The 11,903-nt window shown below is 32.0% G+C and overlaps 2 protein-coding genes across 2 annotated transcripts; both read right to left on the reverse strand.

Moving 5' to 3' along the window:
- Positions 1–590: 590 nt before the first annotated feature.
- On the reverse strand, positions 591–1,425 carry LOC107862781 (kunitz trypsin inhibitor 5). Its single transcript, XM_016708438.2, has one exon. It carries the CDS (start codon positions 1,382–1,384, stop codon positions 737–739), a length of 648 nt encoding a protein of 215 aa, XP_016563924.2. The 5' UTR covers positions 1,385–1,425; the 3' UTR covers positions 591–736.
- A 6,555-nt stretch (positions 1,426–7,980) lies between these two features.
- On the reverse strand, positions 7,981–8,787 carry LOC107862780 (kunitz trypsin inhibitor 5). Its single transcript, XM_016708437.2, has one exon. It carries the CDS (start codon positions 8,744–8,746, stop codon positions 8,123–8,125), a length of 624 nt encoding a protein of 207 aa, XP_016563923.1. The 5' UTR covers positions 8,747–8,787; the 3' UTR covers positions 7,981–8,122.
- Between the last annotated feature and the right edge of the window lie 3,116 nt (positions 8,788–11,903).

The following is an 11,903-nucleotide window of genomic DNA, read 5'->3' on the forward strand; positions in this document are numbered from 1 at the left end:
AGTTGATAAAATTGATTTAGATGATGAATGGGATTACTGAAAAAGAAAATTCAGTGCTTCCTGAGAACCTCATGGCTTGATGAACTCGTTTGATATGATGTTATTAAAATGATACCAATTATTCCATATGATGATGAGCTTACTTTAAAAACTATGGGTAACGTCAGTAGTGCGAAAGACAAAGCTAGATCATGCAAAAGACAACGAATAGCATTTAATAAATATATGAAACAATTATAGTCAAAGTAGGATTTTAAAACATCATTAATAAAACTTAGTAAAATAAATCTCTAATTAATTTTTTTTTTTTAAGGAAAATGTCAGGTTAATAAGGATAGCTAAAATGAAAGAGAGGAAGTATCTTATCTTTAATTAATAAATGCCTTGAAGAAAGAAGTCTCTTTAAATTAATATTTGTCAGTGAACAATAAACGATCATTGGTTTATCTTAATTATAACACGGATTAGTGGATCATCAAAAATCTAGTTAATTAGCGATAGATCATCAAAATTCACAATAGCTACAGGCTATATGGCTATAATATAACAATGGATATAGTGGATCCATGTACCATATGATACAATAGTAATTTGACGAATAAAAAACCATAACAATCTTTATTTATACCACTACTGGAAGACTACTCTTCCTTATTCCTTCACTAATACATACATACATACTGAAATCACACACTTATTTATACTACAAGTAGTATAGTTATAACTTTTGGTCATTCTAAACCTTATGAAATTTAACCTTGAGAGGATGAATACCTCCACTAATAAACAAAAGCTTTCTCCCCCCATCACCTTCAGTAAGTATTCCAACGTCTCCACAAATGTTTCCGCAATTACTACAAACTGCAGGACAATAGCTAAATTTGTAAGCATCCTCGTACTTGTCAATCTTAAACCAATTATCAAAAGTTTCACGCCCAGGATTTCCTTCAATTCCACCAACAGTCACAAACAAAGTTTTTGTTTGCTGATCTACGTTTCGGTAAACTCTCCATACTGTGGACGATTTATACAATGATATAGACGTAAATTTTACGTTTATATCAGTCGATATTTTGATAGTATTGTCTTTAGGGTCCACTGCTGGCGAAAACTGAACGCTACTGCCCAGTGCTGATTCATCGGCGTTTGGGCCTATGTATCGTGGTGAGGTCTCGTTCCAAGCGCTTGTAACGCGAAGACCACCACCATTGCCACCACCCACCGGAAGGATTACATAATTCACTCCTCTAAGGACTGGGTTCCCAGCATCGTCGAGTACAGGTTCAGAATCACCTTGAGCATTTACGAGGAAAAAGGACGTTGCTGATAATGCAACAAGAAGAAGGAAAGGTACCATGAATTGTCTAACATTAAAGACTTCCATTGTTATTATTGATAGTTTTTGTGAATGGATAAAACAAAGTAACGAAGTAGAGCTATTTATAGAACTGGATGAAGGTTACGTTTGCAGGTTCTAGTACTTTAAAAATTAGACTATGGAATTGACTATCAACTTTCTAGCCGTTAATTAGTCTTTTTTTAAAGCCATAATCACGAGTGGCATTGAAAGCAATTACAGTATATGTCCACTATAATATTTGAATTTGTTGTACATATTTGAATTGTGACGTGAGCATTATCAAATGTTGAACTATATAATCATAGATTTACAAATGGACAAAGTACGAGACGTTATAAGCTTCGTGTAATTAAATGTATATATACTCGGGATAAGAATTAAGATGATCTCTTATATACGACAAAAATCAACTGTGTTTTAGTACATATGTAATATGCAACTCTTATTTGATGTGCTATTAATAGAAAGATAAACATCAAAAGCTCGGTGCTAGTAACAAAGTAATTAGGTTCGTGATAAAGTCTATCTTGAATATATAAGTTAAAATGAATACATATACGCTAGTTAATGCATAACGTTGGTGTTAGGTATTAGATATATATTCTCTTCGTTCTATTTTATTTGTCATATTTAATTTGAATTTGACACACCTATGAAGAAAGCAACGATTGATTTGAACATTTTAGTAAACTAATATTCCTATTAATTGATGTTTGGTATTAGGTTTTGAAAAATAATGGAGAACATGTAATAATAATAACGGTAAAACATGAAATTATAATTATCTATTTTTGATATATTAAAAATGACAGCTAAAAGTAAAAATTTATTTTTGAAAGAAAGAATAAATAAAAATAAGAAAGGGGAGTAGATTGCAATTTAATGATGCTTATGAAATCATAGTAATTTCGTTTTGAGATCCATAGATGCTTCTGATTCAATAAAAAAAGGTGATATACTTGCACTGCATTTAAACAAAACTATATAGATGTTGGAAAGGAAAATATTGTCCAAATGATAACTGATAATGGCTCAAATTTTGTCAGTGTTGAAAAAAAAGATAATGGAGATTCGTCCTCATATTTACTGGACCCTGTGTGCAATACAATGCATTGATCTTATGTTGGAAGATATTGGAAAATTGAAAATTCATTAGTCAATATTCCCTAAAGGCAAAAGAAGTGGTAAAGTACATCTATGGGCATACTTTGAGGGGCTCCGCGCACTGGGAAAAGGCTGACGCGACGGGATGTTGAATTTGATGAGATCTTGTATAAAGAATTGTGTCATATCCCTTTTTCGACTCCAAAAGAAAAAAATTTAAGTTCGAAAGGGTTTTATTGTTAAGTGACAAAAAAATGAAAAATTTGTTTCGAAAAAAAAAGGATTATTTATATTATTTTTTCTTATTCAGAGTCGCCACTTGACATAATTCGGTGTGCCAAGTCACCTTTGGAAAATCCTTTTCGAAACGGTTTGACTCTAAAAAAAACTGATCCACGAACAGAGATTCCGGCTAAGGAATTCTGTTGACCGAGGGGAAGGTGTTAGGCACCCCTCGATCCCGTGGTTCGATCACGGTCGCTTGGTGGAGCGTATCGGCTAATTTGACATTACAAATGTACAAACCACATAAACACACAAAACAAGCAAACAAACAAATCACACAAAATTCAAAACAAACCAAAATAATGTTCAGTCCAAATTATACAATCCAAAATAAAAGAGATGCTGAAATATAAAACCTATTCTATTCTAAACTAATCCTAAACTAAACTCCAACCGACGTTCCGGGCCTTGATCGCGAATGTCCTCCAAGTACAAGATACTTCGGGGCATTCCCCGAATAAATCAATACAAATCCCTCGAGGCATTCCCCGGTCAAATTATACATTTTTTAGTGCGAGAAAATCAAACTATTCAACCACGGAATTTCCAACATTCAACCAAAGCCACAATTTCAACTTTGTCTACCCAACCTATGTTTGCCTAAACCAATCGACCAATCGACCTATCGTCATACTATCAAGTTCAATTAACGTTCATTTCAAGTCAAATAACCAATGAATCAAACTAACCAAAATTCACCAACTATATCAAGTTGTCAATTCTCATCCCCGAATTAATTCTCCAAATTCCAACAATTCACGATCACCACTTTAACAATCCACAATCATTGTCAACGAAACCAAACAAACAAACAATATCACCAAAAATTCATATCATGCTTCAACAAACCAAACACGCATATATAATGAAATTAAAAAGAGAAGAAAATAGAGTTGGACCTCAAATCAAGCTTTAAACCACCACATTTCTGTCAGTAAATCCAACAATACATAGAAGATGAGCAACGATCGAAACCTAAGCCACAAGCTTCGAATCAACGAACTCAATCCGAACCCAACTCGATAATTCAAAACAAAATCCAAAATACCGATGATTAAACTAAAATTTGTGGACTGTTTTGACCAAGGATTTTGTTATTTATCGGAGCTCCAGTGAGCTTCACCGGAGAACTCGATAGTGATGGCGTCGGCGAAGGACGGATCGGGTCTTGGAGTCGATATGGTATGGTTTTTGACCAGTTTTTGGAGAGACGGAAGAGCGGATGGCTTTTTGGTGTTAGTTTGCAGGTAGAGATGGTGTCTCCGGTGAGATTTTGCCGGAATCTGGGTTTACGAGTCGAAATGGGCGGGGTTTTCTTTCTTTCTTTTTTCTTTCAAATCGTCGAAGCTCCGGTGAGCTTGCGTTGCCGGAGATGGCCTCTCTTCACTGATTCTCTCCTTTGCGTCTCTCTACTCTCTATCCGTGTCTCTCTCTCTCTACCTATATGTCTATGAATGGAGAAGAAAGAAAAAGACCCCAAAAATATTTTTGTGTGTATTGTGTGCGATTTTGGGTGAGATTGTGTGTGTCGATCGTGAAGAAGAAAAGGAAAAAAGATGGAATTCTATGGAATGGAAAAAAAACCGATCCTAATGATTTTCTTTTTTGTTGTATATATGCCTATGGAATTGTGTAGTTGTGGGGTAGGGTAGGTAGGGTAGTAAGGTGGGGGTAGGGGTAGGGGTAGGGTGTGATGTGTTTTATTTTGATTGGGTAGGTTGTTAGGATAAGATAAAATTAGTTAGGGAATTGTTATTTTTATCATTTTGTGGAGGGATTATCACACGGGTGAGGGTACACGATAGGATAAGATAAAAATGGGTAAAAACGATATCGGGGAGGGACGAAATTAGGTGTCTACATCATGAACTTCTTCACCCTGCTATTACTCATTTTGCTACAACATACCTCACTCTTCAAAGTATACAAAAATAAAAACAAGAGCTACAGTGTTTATTTATTGAGTAAGGCGAAGGAAAAAATAGCTTTCAGTTGTGGAAACAATGAAAAAAATATAATCCTATTTCTAAAAGAATAATGAAAGATGAAAAAATCAACTTCATCATTCACTTCTGCGAGATAGTATATCATTTGAATCCACATACAGTTGCGTTTTAAAAAAAAATTTGCCACTTAGTTCAATAATATCACTATCAAAGAAGATTTATATTAATGCATGAAACAAATGTTGAATTATCAAGAGAGAACTTAAAGTGGATCTTCAATTAGATTCATATGATCATTTAAGAGGGGATTTCGACATCCAAGAAGCTATGGGATTTCGACAGCCAAGTAGCTATGGATTCAAAAAAATTGAAAACTCCTGCTGATTGGTGGATGCGTTTCGGGGGTTGGACTCCTGAACTAATTAAGTTTGCTATTCGTGTTTTAAGCCTCACTTGCAGCTCATTGGGTTGTGAAAGAAATTAGAGTACCTTTGAGTTGATAAGAACTAATTGATTATGATTGAGTTTCTCTATTTGCTTTGCGATGCATGATAATTAACTTATCCTATTCTTTTATTTTCTAGATTCATGCAAAAAAAGAAATAGACTTGAATATTGCAGATTAAATGCTCTAGTTTAGTTAAGATATAATATAATTAGGCTAAGAGAGAGGAGAATCAAAAGAAAAATGCTGAGTATCGATCCCATTCTAGTTGCTGAAACTGATTTAGATGATGAATAGATTACTAAAAAGGATGATTCAGTGCTTCCTGAAGAACCTCATGGCTTGATAAAGAGGACTTATTCGATATGACGTTATTAAAATGATGCCAATTACTCTATATGAAGATGACCTTACTCTGAAAACTGTGGTTAACGTCGTTAGTAGTGCAAAAGACACAACTAATATATCATGCAAAAGACAACAAATAGTTGAAACTTCTGGTAAGTGGTTAACGTCAGTAACGCGAAAGACACAGCTAGATCATGCAAAAGACAACAAATAGCTAAAACTTCTGGTAAGTGGTTAACGTCAGTAGTGCGAAAGACATAGCTAGATCACGCAAAGCAAAAGACAACGAATAACTGAAACTTCTGGTAGGTATTTATATTGTATAGATTCATGTAACATAGAGTCATAATTTAGAGTAAAAATAAAAATGATAGACGTCAATATTCTAATAAAATCTAACGATATATGTGTCAGAATTATGTAGCTTACATATGAATATGCGAGCTTTATATGTATCAAACATGTAGCTTGCATATGTAAAGTTATAAGCTCCAATTGCCATGAATTACTTTCCTCTTCTTATTCTTTTATGGCAAATTCTTTTATGCTTTTAGTAATGACGAATAACTTCAGTTTTTTTCTTTCTAATATCTAGGGAGAGGACAATCGAAGCCAGTTCAAACAAAGAAAGGACTACAAGATGTGGAAATTATTGATGAAGTTTGATGTGCTACTACAGCTACTGAAAGTACGATTGATAATATGAATGTTGATGATCTCCTCTTTGATAGTGATTGAACATTAAAATCAAAATTACCCTTTTCGTTTTCAAATGAGGGGATGATTAGTTATATTCTGGGTTTTTTTTATAGATAAATTGGTGTTTTTGTGGAGATATTATGATTTATTATTATTATTATATGAAAAATTGACTTCGTATATTATCTATATTGTGTGGCTTTGGTTAATTTTTGTAAAGCTTAAGTAGTTTTAGATACATCTTTCCCTTTTTTTTTTTTTTTTTTTTTTTTATAATTTGATGCAATTTTATTTTTTTAATTAGTGATTTATCTTCTATAAAAGTATTTATTTTTAATTATATTAATTTATAAAATATTAAAAATTAAAGGATCCATGAGGCTTACGCCTCATCCCCTCGGGGCTTATGCATCGCTTCGTGTCAGATAAAACGCTTCGCCTTACGTATCCGCCTTTAAAAATATTGATTTTACCCTTAACATTAAATAAATATAAGAAATAATAATATTCAAATTAGGATTCCAAAACATCATTAATAAAGGCTTACTTAGTAGGATCCGTCTCCTCTCCATTTCTCTTCTCTCCAATATCTCTCCAAGTTCTTACTTGGATTGAAGACACGTCATAATTTAAAATTAATGATTGAGATTTAATTAGTTAAATCAAAGTTCTAACCATAGTTATGTACTTCCATATATTTGTTGCTTAAATATTTTTAACAATCCATTCTATCTTTCTTAAATATATTAATTTATTTTCTTTCTATTCTTGAACAATTTTCTGCTAGGTTTTTACTGTTTTTTTTTTTTTTTTTGCTAATGTTTGTCATTTTTCTTAAGTAATGTTTTTTAAATTAAAAAATTAAAGATTGTGGCTTGAAATTTTTCTAATTTTATTTTCTTTATGTGCCAAATAAATTCATTATACGAGTGCCAAATGAAATATAAAGATTGTACCGAATAAATTTTTTATATTTTCTTTATACTTTTTTTTTTTGCTAATATTTGCCATTTTTCTTAAGTAATATTTTTCAAATAAAAAAGATAAAGATTGTGGCTTGAAGTTTTTTTAATTTTATTTTCTTTTTGTGCCAAATAAATTTATTATACATGTGCCAAATCAAATATAAAGATTGTGCCAAATAAATTCATTATATTTTCTTTATATAGCTCTTTTGAATTCTCAACTAGAAAAATTAAAATTTTAACTATATTATGAATTTAAAAAAAATATTTAGGAAAATTTTTTAATATATATTTTGTGGCAGTAAAGATTTATTTTTTAAAAAATATTGAGTAAAAGATATAATGAATATTTAAGGAATAAATATAACTAAATATATGGAAGTAGATAGCTATGGTTAGAACTTTGATTAACTAATTAAATCTAATCATTAATTTTAAATTATGACACGTGTCTTCAATCCAAGCAAGAACATCGGAAAATTGGAGAGAAGTGAAATGAAGAGACGCCGGATTCAACTTAGCAAAAATAATCCCCAAATTAAAATTTTCTTAAGGGATGTGTAAAGTTAATAAGAATCAACTAAAATGAAACAAAGAAAATATCTTATTTTTAATTAATAAATGCCTTCATCAAAGATGTGACTCTTTAACTTAATATTTGTCAACGATCAATAAAAAAACATTTTTTATCTTAATTAATACGGATTAGTGGATCATCAAAAATCTAGTTAATTAGCGATGGATCATCAAAATTCATAGTAGCTACAGACTGTATGGCTATAACAATGGATATTGTGGATGCATGTATATCATATGATACAATAGTAGTTTCACGAATAAATATCATAACAATCTTTATTGATACACACTATTGAAAGACTCCTCCTCCTTATTCCTTCACTAATACATACACACTGAAATCACACACTTATTTATACTACAAGTACTATAATTTTAACTTTTGGTAATTCTAAACCTTATGAAACTTAACTTTGAGAGGAAGAATACCTCCACTAATAAACAAAAGCTTTCTCCCCCCATCACTTTCAGTAAGTATTCCAACGTCTCCACAAATTGTTCTGCAATAGCTACAAACTGCAGGACAATAGCTAAATTTGTAGGCATCCTCGTACTTGTCAATCTTAAACCAATTATCAAAAGTTTCACGTCCAGGATTTCCTTCAACTCCACCAACAGTCACAAACATAGTTTGCTGATCTTTGTTTCGGTTAACTCTCCATACTGTGGACGATCCAGACAATGATATAGACGTAAATTTTACATTTATATCGGTGGATATTTTGATAGTATTGTCTTTTGGGTCCACTGCTGGTGAAAACTGAACGCTACTGCCCAGTGCTGATTCATCGGCGTTTGGGCCTATGTATAGTGGTGAGGTAACCTGAAGACCACCACCATTGCCACCACCCACTGGAAGAATTACATAATTCACACCTCTGAGGACAGGGTTGCCAGCATCATCGAGTACAGGTTCAGAATCACTTTGAGCATTTACCAGTAAAGAGGACGTTGTTGATAATGCAACAACAAGAAGAAAAGGTACTATGAATTGCCTAACATTAAGAACTTCCATTGTTATGATAATTAATATTTTTTCTGAATGGACAAAATAAAAGTAACGAAGTGGAGCTATTTATAGAACTGAATGAAGGTTACGTTTGCATGTTCTAGTACTTTGAAAAATTAGACTTTCTAGCCGTTAATTAGTCCTTTTTAAAGCCATAATCACTAATGCTGAATGATTTTGACATTTTGCATTACGTTATAGACATTAAACAGTAGCATTGAAAGCAATTACAGTATATATCCACTATAATGTTTGAACTTGTTGTACATATTTGAATTGTGTCGTGAGCATTTTCAAATGTTGAAGTGTAGTGTATGATTATAGATTTACAAATGGACAAAGGAAGAGACGTTATAAGCTTCGTGTAAATGTATATATACTAGGGATAAGAATTAAGATGATCTCTTATATATGACAAATCAATTGTGTTTTACTACGTATATTTATATGCAACTCCTATTTGATTTGCTATTAATAGAAAGATCAACATGCATCAAAAGCTCGGTGCTAGTAACAAAGTAAGGTAGCACCCGTGACATGTAAAATTAATCGTGATAAAGTCTATCTTGAATATATAAGTTAAAATGAATACATATACGCTAGTTAATGGATAACATAGGAATTAGGTATTAGATAGTAGATACATATTTTATCCGTACGATTTTACTTGTCTTATTTGGACTTGACACATCCATGAAGAAAGTAATGATTGATATGACTATTTTGCCAAACCATTCTTATTAATTGATGTTTAATATTACATCTTGAAAAATGATGAAGAACAAGTAATAATAATAAGGGTAAAACATGAAAAAGTGATTGTCTATTTTTGATATGTTAAAATGATAATTAAAAATAAAAAAATATTTTGAAAATAATGACAAGTAAAAGAATGGCAAGTAGATCGCAGTTTAGTCAGGCTTAGAGATCATGAGTAATTCCAAATAAGGTCTATCTAGAGGGAATCAAATGAACACGCTAAGAGACACCGCAGGAGTTGGACTTGGATATGTTGGATTATGTTGCATTTTAGTATTACAAAAATGTTAAAATGTTAAGTGTTTGCCAACATTAAAGTTAATGTGCAGTCATGTTGCATTTTGTTCCTTCTACGTCAGTGATAGGAAGACTTTTTTGTAACTTATTTTGGCCATTATTTGGCTTAAATCTCTTGTAACCTCTAATCCATTATTCATTTCTTTGTTTATGTTTTGTAATTTATACAATTCATGTAACATTTATACTTTTCATCTATCCACTTAATATTCATTAATTTCTCGTTTACTAGATGAAAGAAATACTATACCTATATAAAAGATGTTTTCTTCTTTGTGTTGAGAAATAGAGGTGAAGTAGTAGATTGTAAGATGTAAAGTGTTATACTTTGAGTTAGTAAAGTGAGAGAGAGTTGAGACAACAAAATTGCTCTAATTAGTGTTTAACTATTCATTATACATAAGGGTAATTATATATTGAAGAAAAGTGTTCTTTTGGTGGAACTTTGGACTCTTCATTTAATTTAGAGTTGCTTGAGGTATGATGTTGATGTACTGTTGTATCCTGAAGGGAACAAGTCAAAAGTAATATATTTGAATTGGTATAGATTATGCCGCATTAGACTTGAATCTCTTTTAAAAGAGCAAGATCTCCGTGCCTCAATCTGAATACTAATTTGTTCATTTTATTTTCAGCTGTAACTATTATTATTTGTAGTGTACTACACTAATATATATATATATATATATTAGCTGAAGCAGACGTATCGATCGAGAGCAGTCCCCATAGGTACTTGATAGAAGTATCCGGCTTGAGTCAGCCCAGATTAATGACATAGGTACTTGAGGCATTCCCCATCGCAAATCAGAGTTTGATTTTAATTTCCTAACAAAATTAGTTTCTAAATTTTCTGCCCATAGTGCATTTTGGACGTACATAGGAGGGAACTATTAAGATTTTTGTGACACCAAAATCAGTTGAGCCTGCACCTTCCTTTTCTAAAACGTCTGCCACCCTATTTTGTTTCCTGTAAATGTGTTGTACCACTAGATATTTCAACCTCTATAATTTTGAACTGCATTCATCAAGTATAGAATTATAGTGAGGAGTTCCTGATTTTAACATGTTTATAATGTCTTTGAAATCCAAATATATCTCCAGGGGAGTTAAGTTATTTTCTACAGCTAGATTGAGACCTAGGAGGGCCAAAAGTTCCATAAGGATGTTAGTAGCCCTGTGGAAATTTTTGTGGAAGCCGAGGACCCAATCACCATTAGAATTCATAAAGAGGCCCCATATTCCTTCTCTTCCTGGGTTGTCCAGATAAGAGTCACCAGTATTTAGTTTGTAGTAACCTAGGGGAGAAGGTTGTCCAGATAAGATTCAAATCTATATGACTTATGTTGGATCAATGATTTAAAATTATTTTATAAAAATCATTTATCACTGTTAATAATATTTTTCAAGTATTCATTTTACACTTAATGAGATGATTTACTATTACAAAATAATAATTTAGATAAAAAAATATAAAATTATTTAATCAATATTGTAGACACCTAATTTTATCCCTCCCAAAATTCAAATTATCTATTTTTTACCTCACGTTATCATACACTCTCACCCATGTGATTATACTTCACAAAAATACAAAAATAAAACACTTACCAAAATTCCTAATAAATTTTATCTTGTTTTAATCATCTTAACAACCTACCCCTACCCCACCCCACCTATTATCCACCTACCTTACCCCTTCTTCACCCCCTTAGGTCATGTTTTATTAAACATGGGGACTCACCAACAAATATATACACTGATCCTCACCAGTGAAGGAGAAGAAGAAGAGAATACATACACACCAAGAAAATAAAAGGGAGGGGGCCCATGGGATTCTAGTCACACAGAAAGTAAGCTCAATTTTCATTTATATACATGCACACAATACACAGGAATCCTTCACCGAAATAAGCTATTTTTTTAATCAATTCACTAAAATAATATGTTTTTTAAAATTTTTACAAAACTAGTATAAACGTGGTTCCCAATAACGTTTTATGTTTTAAGAAAACTTAACGGCTCAAACAGAATTGTTGTTAGACGTTAGAATAGAAAACGTTACTCACAGTAACATTTTAGACATAAGACGTTGCCATCAGTAACGTTT

Source organism: Capsicum annuum, chromosome 3 (assembly GCF_002878395.1).
Source record: "Capsicum annuum cultivar UCD-10X-F1 chromosome 3, UCD10Xv1.1, whole genome shotgun sequence".
In the NCBI taxonomy this organism is placed as follows: Eukaryota; Viridiplantae; Streptophyta; class Magnoliopsida; order Solanales; family Solanaceae; genus Capsicum; species Capsicum annuum.

What these genes read in the sequence shown, in the direction of transcription:
- LOC107862781 (XM_016708438.2), bottom strand. Translation starts at nt 1,384, where the DNA reads ATGGAAGTCTTTAATGTTAGACAATTCATGGTACCTTTCCTTCTTCTT.
- LOC107862780 (XM_016708437.2), bottom strand. Translation starts at nt 8,746, where the DNA reads ATGGAAGTTCTTAATGTTAGGCAATTCATAGTACCTTTTCTTCTTGTT.